Source organism: Quercus lobata, chromosome 4, assembly GCF_001633185.2.
Source record: "Quercus lobata isolate SW786 chromosome 4, ValleyOak3.0 Primary Assembly, whole genome shotgun sequence".
NCBI lineage: Eukaryota > Viridiplantae > Streptophyta > Magnoliopsida > Fagales > Fagaceae > Quercus > Quercus lobata.
In genome coordinates this window covers 20014265-20037104 of record NC_044907.1, presented here as the reverse complement: position 1 = coordinate 20037104, position 22840 = coordinate 20014265, and the positions used below count along the sequence as shown (strand labels likewise).

Sequence of the window (22840 nt, the reverse complement as noted above, 5' to 3'; positions counted from 1 at the left end):
AGTTAGTAGGGGCCGGAGTAAAAAAAAAACTCCAAATAGGCATCTATATAGTATTAAAAATGTTGGGTTAAAATGAATTGACCATTTGCAATTAATTAATTAATAACCCAAGTTAATTAATTAAGTTTAATTACATGCAATAGTGTAGTAGCACAAACAAATCAACAACTAAATTAAATGCAACGAAAATTAAATTGACACAGTAATTTGTTTATGAATAGAGAAAACCTCCAAAACAAAAACCTCACTGAATGATTTTCAGGTCACCATTCCCAATAATCCACTATTATCAATCACAAGCGATTACAAATATAAGGAATCTTACCAAACCCTTTGGCCTAACCCAAAATACCAACCTACAATTGAACCTTTACCCCAATACCCAATTGGACTTGTATTGTAGCGGCAATCTTCTAGTTCAATGCATGAATCCCAATACGTGACTAACCAATGATGCACGAATCCAAGTACGTGACTAACACCAGCACTTGAAGAAGATGTTGTCTGCAAAGTTCTTCAGTTCATCAATGATAAAGATCAGGGAGCTCCTTGGTTACAAAACCCTATGATATAAAAATGTAGTAGCTTCTTCAAAGAGAATAATGAACTAGGTCACTTTTTGCATGTGTTCTCCATATATAACGGCCTTTAAAATAAACCTTATATATATTTAGGGTTGTGAGAAAAGAAACCCTACACATACATCTCAGCTAGGGCCAAAAATTAGATCAGAAAATTCTAATTTCGTAGATCTCAACAGATTCAACTTCTGTCGAGTTTCAACTTTAAATCTTGATAGAAGTCTTTTTGTTGAGATTGCTGTCGAGATTTAATGAACAGCTCTTCTTCACCTGTTTCTTGGTCAAATCTTCATGGCTTTAACACTTGACTAGAACAACATGTTTCTTGAAATCTTTAACTCATCCTAGATTTATCCAATTACAAGTAAAGTGCATTTTATCAAAAGATTTGACAATTACATAAAATATGTCTCTAACAAAAAAATTAAAATACACAAAATCATTGTTTCAAAATATATTAAGATGCAATTATTTACCAAAAGAGACAAAAACAAAAAATTTTTTTTTTTTTTTGAAGTTAGAGCATTCATAGTGGCAGTGCTAAAAATTCTAGCTTTTAGCACATCAAAAAACTAGTTTATTTATTTTATCAGCTCACTTTACAATATACCCGATATCAAATGTTCTATTTTTTTATCACTTCATTTAAAATAATGTAAACAACTCATTAATATAATAAAGAAAGAGAGGAAATTTAAGTTTTTTAATTGAATGAAGAGATGTAATCTTAATAAAATATTATATTTTATTTTTAACAACTTACTACAGTCAACTGATATTTATACCAGTTTACTGTAATTGCAAAAAAAAAATAGTTTTAGCTTCTCAATTAACACATAATTTTTTGGTTTTTTGGTAGTAAAATAGTTTTTTTTTTTTTTCCTAAAATACAATCACCATTACCAATGTTTTTATTATTTTTGTTAGTTTTTTGGTTTGATAGTTGCTATTTGGGTGAGACTAGTTAGGCTTATTGAAGAGAAGGAAGCCTAAGGTTTTGAAAGGGGCCCAAAAATAGAATATCGATTCCTTCGAATTGGGTTCATTCTACTACAAATTGGTAAAGCCCTTTGGAAGACTAAACAAATTATAGAAAACAATAGAATGATCAATACAACAAGACAAAACTCTGCAAAGCTAATCCACACAGGTTGCCGGGACAGACAATTCCAGTGGGATGATCTCAGCTTTTGATCCATTGCATATGACCTAATGTAGATTAAAATTTTGTAAAAGCCACTTGCATTTCGTAGTTCCTACTATCAGAGCCAATCCCAGCAGTCTTTAGGGAAATGTCTATGCATCAATGTTCAGCAGCACATGCGATACTAATGCACAAATGAAATTCAATATTTTGATGTTTTAAATTGTTGATTTTTTTCAAAACATGGCTTGCACATATTTTTCTTCACTGATTTGGTCATATTTATTATTTTCCACCTTTTAGTTTTTACCTTATCCCCTCAGCTAGCCATTTATTTCTTCCCATTTTTCCCCAATTTAAAACGCTTGTCCCCATCACTTGGCAGTTGGCACTATGATGTAAACCCCTGCTCTCAAATCTCTTTCTTCATAATAACTTTTCGTGTTTAATGGAGGAAAGCTTAGCAAGGACCATTGAAATTTTGGTGGCAAAGATTTCAAATTCAAACATATCTAGATCATCCTCTCTGCATCAGTGACTTTGACAATAACTCCCCCACCTATAGCGTATATATTATCCTTACGACATGACGAAGAAGACCAGTCTTGTTATACCAACTCCGCTACAGATCTACAAAAATATCTTGATTAGATGACTAGTGCGTAAGGATGAAGGCAGAGGACTAAACTTATGGCTACAAACCAGCTCTGGATTACAAATCATGTTGAGGACCATTAGACCAACTGGGTACGCTCGAATAGTTTAGCCGCAGAAATGAAACTACGTTTACTTTACACCTTTTCTTTCATGCCTGGCTCCATTTATTCAGAACAGTTTGGCCGCAGAAATGAGACTACGTTTACACCTTTGCTTTTATGCTTTACTCCATTATTCAAAAAATGATAATAATAACTAATTAGTGTCTTGACCTGAAAATAAAAAGTAATTATCGAGAACAAACACCAAATACTACAGATTTAAAATACTATCTATAAAAACAAAATAATAGTAACAAAACATTGTAACAAGAGCAGCTTGGTAGTTGACAATTGATACAGTTTGTGGTTCAAGGTGATAATTTAGGTGACACTTTTCTTATTTAAATATCTATTAGTTAATTTTTATTTATAATATAAATTTTTGGCTAAAAAATATTGTTTTTATCTTTAAAGTTTGCATTCATTCTTTGTCCTAAGATTTTAAAAACTTCTCTTTTCACATCAAGTTATTTAAAATTTTTCACTTTCTTACTTAATTTTTTTTTTAATCTCTTAACTATTGAAAAATAAATTTAAAAAAAAAAACTGTTTCTGCTCCTTCAATTTTGAAAGTTTAATGATAAAAATTAAATTTCATGTAAACTTCAAATATTAAAAAATATTTTAATAAAAACTAATAGTATAAAAATTTAAAATAAAAAACCTTTATTATAAAAAAACTGTTTCTGCTCCTTCAATTTTGAAAGTTTAATGATAAAAATTAAATTTCACGTAAACTTCAAATATTAAAAAATATTTTAATAAAAACTAATAGTATAAAAATTTAAAATAAAAAACCTTTATTTGAATTATATAAATATGAAAAATCTCGCTTTAAATTGTAAAGATATTCAAAAATAAATAAAACTTACTATAATAACAAGTTGAGAAAAAATTTGTATCCCCACAATTCCTATAAAAATATTTAAAGAAAGCCCTCATAAAATCATCAATCAACATGTCTTAGAATATAAAATTTTTGACAATTTTTCTTTCGATAGGTTGACATTAAATATATTTTTTTTCCCCAAAATAATCAAATCCCTCAAACTATTTTAATAGTTAATCAAGGTTTTGAAACTATTTTGGTATCTAACAAATCGAGTGCAGAGAACTAGATTTTGCTCTGTGAAATTATACTTGGAAATCAAGTGTCTCACCCTCGAATTCTAAACTAGAGTGTCTCACACTCGATTTCTAAGTGCAATTTCGCATAACAAAATCGAATTATCTACACTCGATTTGTTAGATATCAAAATAGTTTCAAAATCTTCACTAACTAATAAAATAGTTTGACTTTTATAATTATTTTGGAAAAAAAACCTTAAATATATATCAAACTTTTTCCTGCCTCATTAATTCCGCAACTCATTCAAGCCCCCACGATCTGACTTATACAAAAGCTAGTGGTCCATTTTAATTTAATTTTAATATTGACAGGCACCGGCACTTTTAAATAAGGAAAATTTTGGTGACATCACTATTTGCACAATTTTGTGCATAACACGCTCATATGGTGAGTTGTGATTGGTAGAGAGGTGATCCACCATCACCTCTTTACCAACTATAACTCGTCACATGGGCGAGTTGTATGGTGGATCACCCTTCCATCAATTACAACTTGCCACGTGGGCAAGTTATACATAAACTTATGTAAATAATTGTGTCACTGGAACTACTCTTTAAATAACGGAAGTTGGGACAGTTTTTTTTTTTTTTTTTTTTCTCTGAATAAGTAGTGGTGGTTGGGACAGTGGACATTGATATTTCTGCATCAGTGACATTGACAATAACTCCCCACCTAGCCTATGATTATCCTTGCGCGACACGACAAAGAAGACCGATCTTGTTATACCAACTCCGCTACAGATTTACATAAATATTTTGATTAGATGACAAATGCGTAAGGATGAAGACAGAGGACTAAACCCACGGGGAGTTGGCCGAGTGGTTGGCTATTTTGAGACCAACACTCGGTCTCAAAATAGCCAACCACTCGGTCTCTTGTTATACCAACTCCGCTACAGATTTACATAAGTATCTTGATTAAAGAAAACTCTCATTAACTCATCAATCAACATGTATTAGAAAATAAAATTTTTTACAATTTTTTCTTTCTATATGTTGACATTAAATATATATCTAACTTTTTCATGCCGTATTAACTCTGCAGTTCGTAGTCAACCCCCACCATGCGACTTTTACAAAAGCTAGTGGTCCATTTTAATTTAATTTTAACTTTGACAGGCACCAGCACTTTTAGATGACGGTGGTTGGGATAGTTGTAATTAGACATGGTAAAACGGGTCAGAATTTTTTGATCCGATCTGAAAAATACCCAACTTGAACCCGATTTTTTGACCCGAAACAAAAACGGGTTGACTCGTGACCCGACCCGTGTTTTTTTGCGTGTCAACCCGACCCGACCTGCAACCCGAACCGAATCCGAACTATTTTTTTAAAACTTTTTTTTTGGTAAAAAAAATAGTGAAATTAAGACAATATTGGTTTAATTGTTTATTGTGAACTTTAAGGAAACAATTAATACATTTACATAACTGCATGCAAATTAATTGAAAAATAAATGGTTAAGCATTCTGTAATGAGTAAAGATTTTTAGATATCAAATAGCAAAGTACATGCCAAGATAATCTGGTTACAGTAAAGTTAAAAACAGATTTAAATTGTAGATATGTGTGAGACACATTCACAAGTGTGAAAATAGTAAAGCCAAAGTATCAAATTAGCATAAATTATGAATGCTTAGATCTATTTTTTAACAATTTATGTTCAAAATAAATGGCTTTTCAAAATAAATTATGATATTTTCTAGAGTGTGTGCTACTTAACAATGATATGATCTTCATAAAAGAGACTAGTTATAAATAAGTAAGCAATCAAACTTTAATGTATATCTCAAATTGAAATAGAGTGTCAACCACAATTGATAAAATTAATTTTTAAAATTGTAACTTTCTTATATGTTTTTATTCTTTATCAAATGAGTTATCCAATAAGTCATTTGTAATTTTTTTTTTTTTGGAATGTTGATATTGTGTAAAAATAAAACTTGTATATTTGTTTACTTATCTTTGTGTTGTTTTGTTTTAGATAGCAATGTTAGGATTTGTATAATTTTAAAATTATTGAATAAGTATTAATAAGTTTAACTGAGTTTATTCTTGATATAAGTAGTGAATTCAAAATAATGCATTTTACATAAAGTAATATATTGCATAACTATCCAAATGACAAATACATATTGTTTTCTTTATAAAAAAAAAATAAAAAATTTCATGTGAAAAATACTGGTCAACCCGACCCGACTTGCAACCCGATTGACCCGAACCCGTTTTCAACCTGCTTAAAATGACCCGTTTTTGACCCGTGACCCGATTGACCTAACCCGAACCCGACTCGACCCGACCCGCCCGTTTTGCCATGTCTAGTTGTAATGCCTAATATCATCTTGTTATTTTCATTCTGAAATCGTGTTTGGTTAGAGGTAGAATAAGGCAATCAATTTTGACCCTCCTTGTTTTTTTTTCAAAATTGCTCCCTCCCTCTGTTTTATTTTTAAAATTTCTAAATAATGAGTGAATATTTGAGGTAAGGAGAAAGTTTCTCTGAATTGGAGGAAGTCTCTCCAAACTGTGACACGTCATTATCAAAGAGTGATACCTGTCCCACCCTACTAAGACTCAAATTCAAGAGAAAACTGTTGTTAACTCAAACATTAGCCACTCTCCCGTTCAAATTGTTCGCCTTTCATAGCAACCAAACAGACCACACAATAGCCATTTTGTGGTTCATCTGACAGACTCAAAAGCTTATTCAACAAAAATTCCAACAGAGAACCAAAAGGGCAAAGAGAACTCCAAATGAAACAAAAATTCAATACATCAAAATTCAGAAAATTGTTAATTATTTCTACTTTCAGATAAACACTTCCATTGGCACCCAAACAGAGGACAACAAACACATAACTCACAAAAGTTTCAAACTTCACACTTCTTTTTCCCCTCATTTTCTAAGCAACCAAATACAGCATAACAAAAAAAAGGGGAAAACAAAGAAAAAGGAGCAGCTTTGAGTTTCCACTGACTTCAGTGAGAGCATTGGAATCATAGTTCAAAGGCTTTCCCTTAGTCCACTGCTCCCTGAGTTGAGTGATGGTGTTGCCAATGAGAGCGAGCCAGCCAGCCGTGACGGCTTGCTTCAATGGAAACCGGTAACCAGCTCTGCTCATTGCAACTGCGGAATCAAAGGATTTGGATTTGGAATCAGGTATTTTGGGTCTTTTTCTAAAGGGATGGTTTGAGTTCCAGAGCCCACCAAGGCCTCCACCCAAAGCCTCCATTTCTGAAACCACAAAAAATAACAAAAACAAAAATCTTTTCAAAAATAAAGTGCACTAATTTATTCTACTTCTTTAGTTTGACTCCTCAAAATTGAAAATGTTTTTGCTGATTTTTATATGTAGGGGTAACAAACCGGGGAGCCCACACCAATATAAATGTTGGGCCAAGGGCCCAGTCCAAGGGAGAACCCTTCTCAGCCATGGGAAGAACCCCTCCTCGGCCAGGTATGACCGAGGACAAAGGGAACGGCCTATCATTAAGAGTGGCACTCCGAGTCATTCCATGGAATAGGAAAAGTATTAAGACAGAAAAGGACAACGGAAAGAATGGAAATATCCAAGGGAAAGCTGCCATTATTGCATTCAGTACTTTGTACCTGACAGAGCCATGCTTTTCTGCCTTTACAACCACTCCCAATAACTTTGGGAAGGGGCTGATGGGACAAGTATCAGCACTATAAATTTTAATCGGGTGGAAGAAAACTAATATAAAAGGGGGTAAAGGGAGGCAATAAGGAGGACCCTGGAACCCCTACCACTAAACGTATATTAGAAAAAGCTCCTCAGATTGTGCCGAGGACCAGCCTTCCTTGATAAACTCAGTTCATCTTTGCTTGACTGTTATGAACACCATATTAACTGTTACCCATGCACTAAGGCCCAGCTCTTCGACCCACTCTCTACAAATTTATTGTATCGGGCTTACAGGTCCAAGATCTCATACATCTTGGATTTGGGCTGCAAAACGTGACCCTACATTATACATTAACAATTTTCTGAATTTTGATGTATTGAATTTTTGTTTTGTTTGGAGTTCTCTTTGTTCTTTTGGTTCTCTACTGGAATTTTTGTATAATAAGCTTTTGAGTCTATCAAATGAACCACAAAATGGCTATTGTGTGGTCTGTTTGCTTACTCTGAAAGGCGAAAAATTTGAACGGGAGAGTGGCTAACGTTTGAGTTAACAGTAGTTATCTCTTGAATTTGAGTCTTAGTGGGGTTGGACAGGTGTCACTCTTTGATAATGACACGTCACAGTTTGGAGAGACTTCATTCAATTCAGATTGCAAAGAAACTTTTTCCTTGAGGTAATGGCCCTCCTCAAAATTTTTTTTTCAAGTATAAATACTCATTTAGTGTTAGTGTATCATTTTTTTTTCCTTTTATTATTCATTATTTTACAACATATATATCTCAATAATTTTAGGCACATTCAAAACATATTTTTATAAAAATATTAGTCATTTACCTTGCAATGCACACAAAAAAGTTTAACAAAATATAATTTTTTTTCTCTTATTTAATATTTGTCAAATACAAAATATTATAACTTTATTATATGGAGTTAACAAACTAAAATGTCACAAATTACAAAAAAAATCAATTCAAATATTCATTTATAATGTGATTGAAGTCTACAAATCGTATTCATTTTCATATTAATTTTTTTTAAGAAGAAAACCCATACTCACATAAAAGAGAGGGAAATGTGATTTCATATAAAGACATACCACAAATTCTACTAAAATGTCTTGATAACTTTTAAGGAATGATGAATCAAGTTATACTTCATACAACACATTTTTTTAAGCAACGTGGGAGAAACAAACACACGCACAAATATCATTGGTTATATATATATATATATATATACATATATAGAGAGAGAGAGAGAGAGAGAGAGAGAGAGAGAGAGAGAGAGAGAGAGAGAGAGATCTACTTTACTTAATAAAAGGTACTTTTCTTCCAAAAACAATCTCATTTTTATTTGCATTAATTTATAGAGTTTTGGGGTGTAGGAATACAATAATATTTTTTCTTTCCACTATATAGAAAAAGAAGATGTTATGGGTTTTATGGTTAAAAGTTTGGAACATGTTCTTTGTTATCTATTAAAAAAGAAAAGAATAATTTGTCATTTAGTTTTTGTTATTTTTATATTATATAGTATATGTTAAGATGTATAAAAATAACATTTATTATTTAATTTATCTTTGACCAACAGTTTGCCGCAAAAATGAGAATATATATATATATATAAAATTGAATTAATACAATGAGAACATTTACACTGTCAATTCTTTCATGCTGGGTTCCATTAAAAAATGATATTGTAACAAATAGTATTGACTTGATACCAATTTGGCATATTTACATTCCCCTATCTTGAGGTTTGGGGGAATGATGACATATTTTATTTTGGATTGATATGTTATAATTTTTTTAAAATTTTTTTTGTAAATAATATTGGCAACTTATTTATATTGATTTATGTAAAACCAAAAGGAAAAAAAAAAAAAAAAAAAGAAAAAAAAAAGAGAGAATTTAGTAGAAATGTGTTGTGGCAAACAATTTTTTTTTTTTTTTTTTTTGGGAATACCATGTTATGGTAAAATATATGATAATAATAATAAAATATTGGTCTATTGTAATTTACCACAATTATAAGAGCTAAAAAATACTGACAAAAAAAAATGATGTATTGTAATTTGTCACTGTTAAGTATTAATAATTACAATATTCACCCTTAACTAATACAAATGACACCATGAAAGTACCCTGGTGAAGGACTTATTGTGTTGGGACGTGACATAAACTTGGAAGTCTCAAATTTATTTCACCACACCATAGGTCCATTAAAATTTTTAAGGTGTCTCGTAAACATGGAATATGAAATAGTCTAATTTAAAGCCAGGACAACACTTCCATAAATATATATATATATATATATATATATATAAAACAAAATGGTGAAGGTGTGAGTCTAGATACAAATTCAAAAATTAAAATTAAAATTAAAATACAAACAAAATAAAATATTCACTAAATTAATAAAAATAAGAATTGGCTGCAAAGTTTTCATTATAAAAAGCTCGATTTTACCAATGTATGCCCTTAAAAGTCAGACAAAAATTGCTACATTTGAATCTAAATGCAAACTTTACAATTGTACAAAGTTAAAAACCTTATAACTTAACTGGCATTGGGTGATATTTCTAACTAAGAAATCTCACTCTCCCACCATCAAAAAAAAAAAAAAAAAAATGGGGAAAGTGTCCTTTACACTTTTTTCAATATGCTTCCTGAATATTACCCTCAAGTTATTCCTGCAATTTTGGAGTGGGTCCGAACGCTGAAATTCTTGCACCAATTTTCTCCTTTCCCGTGCTATATATTTGCTTGTTCTTAAGGTGCTACACACCCAAATCAGCCCTCTCTCTGGACAACATACACAGTTGCTTATTTGTAAACTAATCTTTTTCCTTCAAAATATAATCACCAGAACGCTTAGCTAAACAAAGTTCCTTCAACCATAGTGCATGGGGCTTTTGCAACTGAGTGCAGCTCCATCTTCATCTTTTTCCATGCACGCTTTTATTCTTCTTTGGTGCCTGGGCATATTTGTCACCTCAGTGGTCAGCGGGAATAATGAGACGGACCGTTTGGCATTGCTTGAGTTCAAAGCCAAGATAATCCATGATCCACTTTTGTCAATGGCAAGGGGTTACATGTGGCCGCCGACACCAAAGGGTCACCGTATTGAACTTACAATCTCTAGAACTGGTAGGCTCTATATCTCCATATGTTGGGAATTTAAGTTTTTTAAGGAATCTAAGCCTAAAAAACAACACACTTCATAAAGAAATCCCTCCAGAAATTGGTCGTTTGACTAGATTGCAAGTCTTAGAACTGCAATACAACACAATACAGGGGGAAATTCCAAGCAATTTATCTGGTTGCAACAACCTTGTCGCCCTTTATGTTGGTTATAACCAATTGGTAGGAGAAATTCCTACTACGCTTACCTCCTTGACAAAACTCCAACTCTTTTCTATTAATAGGAATAATCTTACAGGAACTGTCTCACCTTTTTTCGGGAACTTATCATTTTTAGAAAAATTTTCTGCATATTATAATAATTTGGGTGGGAGTATCCCTGATTCTTTTGGTCAATTGATGAAACTTTCAGCTATTAGTGTGCAGGCTAATAGGTTTTCTGGAACCATTCCTCGCTCAATGTACAATCTCTCTTCTTTATTGACTTTTGCTGTATCTGGAAATCAAATCCAGGGGTCTCTTCCATTCGACATTGGTATCACTCTACCAAATATCGAAGTATTTATCTTTGCTGCCAACCAATTTACTGGATCTATCCCTGTTTCAATATCTAATGCCACAAATCTAAACACATTTGAAATGGGAGATAATAAACTAAGTGGAAAAGTTCCTTCTTTGGAGAAGCTAAATAGATTGGCATCTTTAATCCTTACCTCCAACCATCTTGGAAGTGGGGAACCAGATGACTTGAGTTTTCTCTGTTCTTTAACAAATACCACCTATCTCACCTTTTTGCATATAAATGGCAACAACTTTGGGGGGAAGTTGCCTAAATGCATTGGCAACTTCTCAGCTACTCTTTTTTATTTTTATCTAGATAATAATAAAATATCAGAAAACATTCCTGCTGAGATAGGAAATCTGATCAACTTGGAGGACTTGCGGACTGGGAACAATAAATTATCAAGTAATATTCCCTTTGAAATTGGAATTCTTCATAAGTTAGTATATTTAGATTTATCCCAAAACAAATTTTCTGGAAACATTCCATCCTCCCTTGGAAATTTAACAGCTTTGACAATTTTGAATTTAGGAAATAATAACCTTCAAGGCAGCATCCCTTTAAGTCTAGGTCAGTGCCAAAATTTGCTAAGATTGTATCTCAATAATAAAAATCTTAGTGGTACCATAGGCTCAGAAGTTATTGCTCACTCAGTCTCCCTAATTATTCTAGACTTGAAAGCCAACCAATTAATAGGTGTCCTTCCCATGGAAGTAGGAAATTTAAAAAATTTAGAACAATTAGACATTTCCGAAAACATGATGTTTGGTACAATCCCAACAACTCTTGGAAGTTGTGTGACACTAGAATTTCTAGCCATGAGAAGAAACTTCTTCCAAGGAGTCATTCCTTCATCTTTGGAATCATTGAAAGGTATTAAAGTTCTAGATCTATCGAACAATAATTTGTCTGGGAATATTCCAAAATTTTTGGAGTTTTGGGATTTGCAAATATTGAATCTCTCTTACAACCAATTTGAGGGTGAGGTACCAACAGAGGGAGTTTTCAAAAACATGAGTGCAACTTTGCTTAAGGCAAATGATAAACTCTGTGGAGGCATACCTGAGTTTCAACTTCCTAAATGCAAATACTTAAATTCCAAGAAGAGGAAGATGGCCCTTAACTTGAAGATAATAATCTCTACAGCTTCTGGGCTTTTTGGAGTAACTTTGATTTTGTTGCTTCTATTTCTTTATTCTTTACTAAAGAAAAGGAATGGAAGTACCTCAAGTGATTCAAATTTGAATGTATCTTACCAAAGTCTCCTAAATGCAACCAATGGATTCTCTTCTACTAATTTAATTGGTGTGGGTAGCTTTGGGTCTGTTTATAAAGGAATTCTTGATCAAGGTAGACATACGGTTGCCATCAAGGTGCTTAACCTTTTGCGTCATGGAGCTTCCAAAAGTTTTGTGGCCGAGTGTGAAACTCTAAGAAACATCAGACATCGAAATCTTGTAAAGGTGCTCACAATATGTTCCAGTATTGATTATCAAGGTCGTGATTTTAAAGCTTTGGTATATGAGTTCTTAGGAAATGGCAACCTAGATGAGTGGTTACATCCAACTCCAAGAACAAATGAGGCTATTGAGGAACCAAGGAAGTTGAGTCTTATCCAAAGATTGAATATCACCATTGATGTTGCTAGTGCATTGGATTATCTTCATCATCATTGCCAAACGCCAATTGTTCATTGTGACCTCAAGCCAAGCAATATTCTTCTCGATGATGAAATGGTTGGACATGTAGGCGACTTTGGCTTGGCAAAATTCCTTCATGATGCTACCCAGGATTGTTCTCCTAATCAATCAAGCTCCATTGGGGTTAGAGGAACAGTTGGTTATACTCATCCAGGTAAATATATTTTACATTTCTTAAATTTAATTTTCTTTCTCTTTCCCATAGTTTTTTTTACTATTAATTAATTCAAGCATGAAATAATAGATTCAATATAGATGTATTGTATCTAGAAGATAAAATTAGGACCGACGAAATACAATTTGATACCTGAGGCAATAATTTTAAGTGAGATTTTTAAAATAGTTAAATATCAATCAAATAATATCTCTTTAACTTTTTTTTAAATCAAAGTTTTTGCTTTTTTGAGATGCAAATTACTAATTCAACTATTGTATTTAGTTATAGTGACGCCTCTTGTACAATTAATAATAATTAATTAACTTAATCAACACTCTCATATAAATTTTATTTTTGCGAAACAGTTTAGGATTTCAATTGAATTGAATTTCTATTACCTATATTTTTGCAGCCTTCTTGGAGGTGTGAGAAAAAAAAAAAATACAAAACCCACCTTTTTCCTCTTTTTTAAAATAATCTTTTGGAGCTTTTTTTTTTTTTTTTGGATGTGGTCCTTCGGACTCTTTTATGAAATTTTATGAATATAGAACCTTAGGCCTAGGCTTAAAGCTGACCCTATAAAAAATCTATATAAAATGTGTCATAAGTCATAACAAATTTTCACTTCTCTTTTTTTTTCTTTCTTATTACATGTCATTGAAAATAAACCTTTATTACTTGTGAGGTTTTTATTCTTTCCCTTCTTTTTCTAGTACAAATATTTGCCTATCTTACAACATATGTTACATGCAATTGCAGAGTATGGTATGGGAAATGAAGTGTCATTATATGGTGACATCTATAGTTATGGCATACTATTGTTAGAGATGTTCACAGGAAAGAGACCTACTGATAGCATTTTTCAAGATAATTTAAACCTTCATGACTTTGTCAAAGCAGCTTTGCCAGAACGAAAAATTGACATTATAGATCCTAATCTTCTTTGGGTAAGGCAAGAGGAAGAGACGAGGAGGATAAACAACACACGAAATGAGGATCAAAATGGAATTTCCAAAATTCAAGAATGCTTGATTTCGATACTTGGAATTGGAGTTGCTTGTTCCATAGAATTTCCAAGAGAAAGGATGAACATCAGTACTGTTGTAGTTGAGCTTCATAAAATTCGAGAAAGCATTCTTAAAAAAAGTATACGAAGACAACGAGTTCGTGCTACAGGTAAATTTTGTTTTTTCATTGATATATATATATATATATATATATATAGAATTTGGTAATGTATCCACCCACACCATTAGATCTAATTAACTTAATAAATCCATTCCAAATGTTTAAGGGAATCATATAGCAATTAGAAAGCCACTGTCCATCTTGCAAAACTAAAAAGATAGAGATTTGGGTGATCTCCTTTTATTAGTTCATTCTACTATACATAAGATTGGGAATGAGTCCAATTACTCTTCCTCTTCTTCTCTTTTGTGTGTGTAAGAGAGAGATTTGGGTGATTTCCATTATTAAAGAGACATCACAAGAAATTGGCTTACGCCCCCTATTAATCTAGACAGAGATCCCTGTAAAAGACATAAGCTTAAATTATCGGCACATGTACTAAATTGCTGTGATAGACATGTAAATGCTACAAATTTTAGCTAATTAATTTGCTAGAGAAATCTTGCTTGTTTAAAATTTCAAATTAGTATGTAATCTCATGTGTGTGTGTGTATATATAATATTTTAAACTAAACATAATTAGATGCATATAACATTTTTAACTAAGTCTAAAAAACTTTCTCAAAAAGAAAAAAAAAAAAACTAAGTCTAAAAAAAGGGTATAGTTTATGGGGTAAAGTATACATTCACATAGTTTAAGGGGGTAAATGTTTATTCTCAAAGTTTAGAGGTGTATGTGTAGAAGAAGATATAATTTAGGGGGTAAAGTTTAATTTCTCCAAAATGTCTTGCAAGGATGTTACTTGGTAAGAGTATGGAAATAGTTCATTCTTGATTGATTCATTAAATTAATTTTTGCTATTGTGATACAATAAATTTATTTCACATTTACATTTTTTGACTAAAGATATTAACAAACAATTCTTAAGAACGTGGTATAAAAAAAAAAAAAAAAATTCATTGAAATTTACATTTGAACTAATATTAAGTTTTTGTAAGAAAATCTAGACTGTGTTTGTATATAGAACTATATATTTTACCATTAGGTATTTATTATGATAGATATGTATGATATCTTATAAGTAAATGGATTGCTAATTCCATAAATATTAAAGGGTAAATTACACCACTCTCCATTGACATTTGTCGTAACGACACTTCTCACTTGAGATTTATATAAATGCAACAACTAAGTTCATGCCTCCCAAACTATGATTTCACTAATAGAATATTTCATTTTAAAGATATATTCTTTTTCAAACTTGGAAAAAATGACACTCCCTTCCCTTGAGATATGTATTAACTAGTACATATATATATATATATATATATATATATATAAACCTCAAGGAATGAGTGTCACAGTAGGTTCCAATTAATTCAACTGGTAAAGTCTCTAATGGTTGTATAAGAGATCTGAGATTCAATCTCCGCTTACACCAAAAACTGATTGGTGTCTTAGTCTGATGATAAAGAACTATCATCAAGAGCAGACGCCATAGGTTGAAACTCTCTAAAAAAAAAGAGAAATGAGTGTCATACTGTCATTTCATAAAACATAAGAAGGGGAGTGTCATTTCATCAAATTTAAGGAAGGTGACTGTAATTTAGTAAATATTAAATGAGTTTGGATCTCATAATTCAACAAATTAAATTTCTTGCATTTTAAATTTTCTTAAAGGTGTAAAACAAAAAACAAAAAATTTGATACTTAATTTACCAATTAAATTGTAGCCTTGTTGGTAATGGCTTAATGAATATCTTTTAAATTGTAGGGGAACAGCTCAATCACAAGTCACTACAACATCATTTTTAGAAATTCAAAGCTTTTTATTATTCTAATTCATTGAAATTTATCTTCCTTTACCACAGGTGCACAAGGTTGATGACTTATTATGAAGGTAGCCAGTATAGTTTGTCAAGTTTATGATATATTATATTGGAGCAAATAATTTGTGTAATTCAGCAATCATGTCTTTAATGTACTATTTTCGTTAATTCAGCAATCATATTTCTGGCTTGGCTCAAAGAACTGATGTATTTTCTCTCTGTGGCTTCAATAAAAATGCTTAGGCTTTAGATGCCTAAGAAATTTAGATCTGCCTCTATTTGAAGAGTTTCGTTATTTAAATTAATTGGATTCATGGAAAATATGTTCGACCACAATTTGTTTCTGTACTTCAGGCTAATTTAGTTAGTTTATCTTAATCTATTGGTCTATGCTAAAAAAAATATATCACTGTTTTTTGTCAAATATTATTAAAAAAATCAATTAAAGATCTTTCTCGCAAAAAACTCTACAAAGTAATATGTGTGTGTGTGTGTTTTTTTTTTTTTTTTTTGAAATTTTGAATATAGTCTGGGCTTGAGAAATTGGTTTTCCTTTCACTTTGTCCATCTAGCAAGGGCTGCAAGGCCCCCATTTCGTCCTAAGCCATTTATCAGCCCACGATGGACTTCGTCTCCTCCGTAAAGGGCTTGTGGTTTTACGCCCATTTACAGTTGACCCCATAAAAATAAAATTAAAATTAAAAAAAAATTAAGAAAAAGACTCTTTTAATAATAATTAACACCAGTAAAATTTTCTAAGGCATTCATATTTTTTGAAAAGAATTTGGTCTTTTTATATAACCAAAAGAATTGTTATAATAACCACTTTCTCTCTCCCTTAGGTGTGTGTTTGTTTAAAAAAAAAAATGAATTGTTATAATAAGTATTTCAACTTTATTATGATTATTTTTGTTATTATCATTTTGGTGTATTATGTGATTATTTTTTATCTATTTTTATTAAGTGAATAAATTTATTAAGAGATCTTATTTGAGATCCAATTAATTATCTCTCTCTCTCTCATAATATGATATAAGTTTAAAATAAATTTAAAGTTCCAGAGATATAGAATTTAATTTACCAAATGCGCTATTGCAACTTCAATCAACAATAGGATTATCCAATAACCTCAACTAGTCCACCCTTGAATCATTTGCTCACTGATGGTTGAATGCAAGAGTCCTAAACTAGGTATGGGTGCATTTAAATACCGCTTATTTTGCTGAAAACTGAAAATTGAAAACAATTAAAAAAAAAAAAATTGGATTACTATTCACATAAAAATACTGATCATTTACTTGTTTGCATTGTTCATGTCTCATGAACAATGCAAGAGACGCTGGTCCTTTTATAAAATAAATAAAATAAAATAAATAAATAAAAAAGGCCAGATGTGGACGCGCTGGACATGAACGGTACCTATATGTCATGTAGATTTGTAGATCTGGGCTAGAAGCATGGGCTGAAGAGACTATTGGATTCTTGGGACATCAATCAGTCCTACGCAGGGGCCGCATTATATTCAGGCCAGGGAGTTCAAATGAACCTCTGCCAAAATTCTTTTTTTATATATAAAATTTTTAAAACAAGTTTGTTTTAACCTCTCTAAAATAAAATTTTGAACAATCTGACCTTTAATTTTGTTTAAACTCAACTTAAATAAACTTGAATATGATCATTGTAATGCTACTTTTATAATATTTTTACAATAAAGGTTATGTGGCATGTTGTAACTGGTTTTTATCTAGACCCATAGTTGACATCACTTTTTTACCTATATTTAACAACTTGTCACCTAGATTTTGTTGTGAGATTTATTTGAAAGTGTTGTGTCAATGACACTACTTGTAAAATATTTAATTTTATAAAAAAGAAAAAAAAATGTTTCAACATTTTGCACCTTAGTTGAAAAAAAAAATTAATCTTTTCTCTGAGACTTTGGCTTATTTTGCCATTGACAGCGGAATGAAGCCATTTTTTCCTGCATTTTTCTTCTTCACCAAAAAAAAAAATTACACTGTCGTTAATTCTTTCCTCATTCTCTCTTCTATGTTTCCTTAATTTTTCTCTTTATTTGATCAAGTAGTTTGATAAATGTTCTATAGATTTCCAAGTCCAAGAATTCTTTTAGTGCTTTCTCAAATTCCAATAGAATGACCACATGTATGGTTTAAAGGTCATACACTTCAAAAGCAAAAACATATATTAGTTACTATTTTTTTCTCAGTTTCACATGTACTTCTAGTTCTACTCCTACTCCTAGATGTGTTACTATTCTTCTTTATCATATAATTTTATTTAATTGAAATTACATATAAATATAATAATTTATTATTAATTACAAACTATTTTAGACTATAGTATATAATATGGAACTTGTATATATAGGGAAAAAATTATCATTTTATTTTTTACTCGTCTTTTATATGACATATTTCTAACTAAACCCCCTAGAGAAAAATATTGGAACCACCACTAGTGCTGGGGGATCGAACTAGTCCTTAATGCAATGACAATGAGAACCGATTTTATCACCAAAAAGAAAAGTAGGCGGACCCAAGTCTCAAGTGAATTTTTGTAATTTTATTAATTTTTATATTTAATCAATAATATTTTCCATTAATTACAAAGTTTATGGGACATATGGTAATTACAATGAATTACAAAGAGTTAATGCAAAATGAATATAAAATTAAATCAAACAACTCTACAGGTTAAAAATATCTAGTTGTCAAGAGCCTTGTGATATTTCCAAAGAAAACATACAAAATACGTTTAGTAGATTGTAATAGATATTGTAATGTAATAATTACTCCTATGGTTTAGCTATTAAGTAATTTGGTTATGTTTTCATTATAAAGAATAGTCATTCCTTATGAATAGTTATTCTTTAAAATGAAAAATAACTATTCATCTCTAAAAGGGATGTAATAGTTATTCCTTAATAAATAATGTTAGAGATACAAACTATTTTACAAACTGTTGATATGGTGAGTGATTATTGTTAAATGAAAAAATAATATTAATGATGGGTCTAGATAAAAACCCATAAAAGGTTGGTCACATCAGCAATTTGTAAAAATGTTGTAAAATAGTTTATGGCTATAACATTATTTTCCTTAATAGGTATATTTGATGGTGTCACAAAAAACATCAACTCCTGAACTCGTCCATATGTCTCGTCCAACGAAAGACAAGCTAGGACAAACCAAACAGACGAAGTGATCGTCCCAAGTGTCCTGGCTAACCTCGTCCGTCTTTGGACAAACGAGATCCCATGGGAATCTTACCCATCATCATTTGGACAAAGGACAAGCCGTCCTAGATGGTCTCGTCCGTCTTTAATGAAAGATGGACGAGTTCAACATGGAACGGGCCGTCCAACCTAGGTAACTTCCATAGCGGTTATGGAAGTTACCCCCAATTCTCCGGACTCCTCGACATTAGGAACGGTTATTAAACAGATAACCGTTCCATACATACTATATAAGGATTCTTCGATGAAGGGTAAGTCATTCAGACATTTTTATTTAAGAGAATACTCCTTCCTTACAGAGAATTCCAAGTTCACTAACTTCATCGGAGGAGGACTTTTGGCCAATCCCCACCGGTCTCTTCTAATTCAATGTTGTCGTTTCACAGGATATAGCCCAAAGATCATCATCGTTCGAGACTTGTCAACCTACTGGTATCCAAGGAATTATTAGTTGGCGCCGTCTGTGGGAAGAGATTGTTTTACAGTTTACTTCTTCATGACAAAAGGTTGATGGTTCGGACTAGATCGAGGGCTACTAGCCTAGGCCATCAGGGAAGCAGCAACCCTCATCGCGATCGCCAGTTTGCACTGGTCATGCAGACATCATCTGTCCAACATGCGCAATCTATGGCGGACGCTATGGCGGAGTTGACTCGCCAAAACCAAGAGTTAAGAATGGAGATTAATATGAAGAGGTAGACACGTGAAGAACGTGAAGGAGGACAAACACAGAGTCATGGCAATAAAGAGAATACTAAAATTGGAAGTCAGTTCAGAGGCACCACTTCACGAACGGTACCACACTTGAAAGAAGAAATAGACCAAATGAAAAAAGTCATGGAGGAAATGAAAGAGAATATGAGGAAGGCGAATCCAATAGAAGATTTGGTTCACAGAACTGATTCCCCCTTCACGGCTTCCATCAACGGTCACCCTCTACCATCAAAGTTCAAGTTGCCTTCTCTGGATTCGTATGATGGAGCACGCGACCCGTTTGATCACATAGCCACTTTCAAGACCACCATGCATCTTCAAGGGGTGCCTGACGAAATAATGTGTAGAGCCTTTCCTACCACCCTCAAGGGTACGACGCGAGTTTGGTTCAGCAAATTACCCCCTAATTTGGTAAGTTCTTTTGGGGGACAAAGGCACAAGCGTTCCTTGTCCAGCTTGTTGACTATAGAGCAGGGGGAGAACGAGAGCCTTTGGTCATTCATCACCCGTTTCAACAGAGAAGCCCTGAGCATGGACGAAGCAGATGATAAGCTCCTATTGGCGGCCTTCCATAATGGGGTAAATTTGGATTTGTTTATACATAAACTCTATGAAAAAGAACCCCAGTCCATGGCCGAACTTGTCCATTCAGCTCAAAATTGTATGAATGCAGAAGACGCGATCATTGCTAAGAAGAGGAAGAGGTCGGAAAGATTAGTCGCAAATCCCAGTTGCCATTCCGAGCAAGGCCCTCGTCCAAAAAAGGCACGGACGGAAGAAAGGAAAGACCGAGATTGTAAGAAGCTAGGTTCTTCAGCACGGAACCAGCAATATACCCCTTTGAACGTCCCACTTGAGCAGGTCCTTATGTAGATCAAGGATGATCCTTCTTTGAAATGGCCGGAAAAAATGAAGGCAGATCCCAATAAGCGCAATAGGAACAAGTATTGTCGCTTCTATAGGGATCATGGTCATGATATAGATGAGTGTTTCGATTTAAAACAACAAATTGAAAATCTTATAAGGCAACGGAAGTTGAGGAGTTTCCTTGGACGAGACCACAGGGACGAGAAACAGAAAGGGAAGATGGAAGAATCATCACAACCACCACTCGGAGAAATAAGAGTCATTATAGGGGGAAGTTCAACTAGCCAGTCGTCCAAGTCCAAGAAAGCATACTTGAAGGTAGTACAGAGCGTCCAACTTTCTAGACAGTCACCAAGAGCAAGGTCCACGGACGAGCAAGCAATCACCTTCACGGATGAAGACACTAAGAGAATTCATCACCCCCATGATGATGCTCTCGTCATCTCCTTATTAATTGCTGACTACACAACTAGAAGAGTGCTTGTGGACAACGGAAGCTCGGCAGACATTTTATATTATCCAGCTTTTCAGTAGATGAGGTTAGGACGAGACCAGCTCCGTCCAGTAAACTCTCCCCTAGTAGGTTTTGGTGGAATCTGTGGTAATGAGGGCATACCCACGACAAATCACCAAGGATGTGAACTTCCTTGTGGTAGATTGTCTATCCTTCTACAACGCCATAATTGGAAGACCAACTTTGAATAGTTGGAAGGCCGTTACCTCTACTTACCACTTATCAGTCAAGTTTCCAACAGAACACAGAGTAGGCAGGTACAAAGGGACCAATTAGCAGCAAGAGAATGTTACCTGGCCATGTTGGCCATGGATGAACAAGTTCAAGCCATGAATATTAAAGAAAAGAGAGTTGTAGCAGAGCCTACCAAAGCATTGGAAGATATTTCCTTGGATGAAGATAACCCTGAGAGGTGTACCAAGGTCGAAGCAGATCTAGAAGAGAAGATTAAGAAGGACCTCATCCAGTTTTTGAAGAAAAATATTGATGTGTTTGCGTGGGGTCATAAGGATATGCCGGGTATAGACCCTAGTGTCATTACCCACCATTTGAATGTATGTCCTTCCTCAAAGCCTGTGCAGCAAAAGAAGAAGGTGTTTGCCCTGAGAAAGATGGTGCTATCAAAGAAGAGGTTCAAAAGCTGATGGTGGCGAAGTTTATTCGGGAAGTGTACTACCCGGATTGGTTGGCCAATTTAGTAATAGTCAAAAAGGCAAATGACAAATGGAGAATGTGCGTAGATTTCACTGACGTGAACAAGGCTTGCCCCAAGGAAAGTTATCCGCTGCCACGCATTGACCAGTTGGTAGACTCAACTGCGGGCCACAAGTTGCTTAGCTTCATGGATGCCTTTTCTAAATACAATCAGATAAGGATGGATGAGACAGACCAAGAGAAGACATCCTTTGTCACCAGTCAAGGCTTATTCTGTTATAAGGTGATGTCATTTGGCTTAAAGAACGCAGGGGCAACATATCAGATGTTGGTCAACCATATGTTTCGTCCGCAAATTAGGCAAAATGTGGAAGTCTATGTAGATGACATGCTGGTGAAGAGTCAGGACGAGGGAAGGCATCTAGACGACCTGCAGGAGACATTTGACACACTGAGACAGTATCACATGAAACTGAATCCTTGCAAATGTGCTTTTGGAGTATCATCAGGGAAATTCCTTGGTTTTATGGTCTCCCACAGGGGAATTGAAGTGAATCCTGATAAAATTCAAGCAATACTGGACATGAAGCCTCCACAAAATACCAAGGAAATCCAATCCCTTACTGGACGAGTTGTCGCACTCAACAGGTTTGTCTCTAAAGCCACTGACAAATGTTTGCCATTTTTTAAGTTTCTTAAAAAAGCATTCGAATGGACCGACGAGTGACAGAGAGCTTTCGAAGATTTGAAGGCATACCTTACCATGGCACCACTGCTGAGTCTGTCAATGGTGGGAGAAGAGTTATATTTATACGTAGCGATAACCCCACATACCGTGAGCTCAGCATTGATAAGAGAAGAAGATAAAGTGCAAAGACCTGTGTACTATACGAGCAAGGCATTGAGGGGAGTGAAAGGACGTATCCACAAATGGAGAAATTAGCCTTCGCATTTATCACCGCTTCTAGGAAGCTGAGGCATTATTTCCAAGCACATGTCATTAATGTCATGACAGATCATCCGCTCAAGAAGGTAATGAATAGACTAGAAGTTGCAA

General features: G+C 33.3%; 2 protein-coding genes across 2 annotated transcripts; both read left to right on the top strand.

Annotated features, from left to right (window-relative positions):
• Window positions 1–10320: 10320 nt before the first annotated feature.
• LOC115984784 (probable LRR receptor-like serine/threonine-protein kinase At3g47570) lies at window positions 10321–16048 on the top strand. The gene is made up of 3 exons (XM_031107791.1): window positions 10321–12817; window positions 13580–13996; window positions 15821–16048. Exons 1-3 carry the CDS (start codon window positions 10321–10323, stop codon window positions 15832–15834), a joined length of 2928 nt encoding a protein of 975 aa, XP_030963651.1. The 3' UTR covers window positions 15835–16048.
• Window positions 16049–20657: 4609 nt separating this feature from the next.
• Window positions 20658–21149, top strand: LOC115984783. The gene has a single exon (XM_031107789.1). It carries the CDS (start codon window positions 20658–20660, stop codon window positions 21147–21149), a length of 492 nt encoding a protein of 163 aa, XP_030963649.1.
• Window positions 21150–22840: the final 1691 nt, after the last annotated feature.

Excerpts from the sequence above, each read along its gene's own strand:
- LOC115984783 (XM_031107789.1), top strand. The coding sequence starts at position 20,658 with ATGAAGGCAGATCCCAATAAGCGCAATAGGAACAAGTATTGTCGCTTC.
- LOC115984784 (XM_031107791.1), top strand. The coding sequence starts at position 10,321 with ATGATCCACTTTTGTCAATGGCAAGGGGTTACATGTGGCCGCCGACAC. Across the intron at positions 12,818-13,579 it reads AGTTGGTTATACTCATCCAG|AGTATGGTATGGGAAATGAA; the intron begins GTAAATATATTT and ends ATGCAATTGCAG.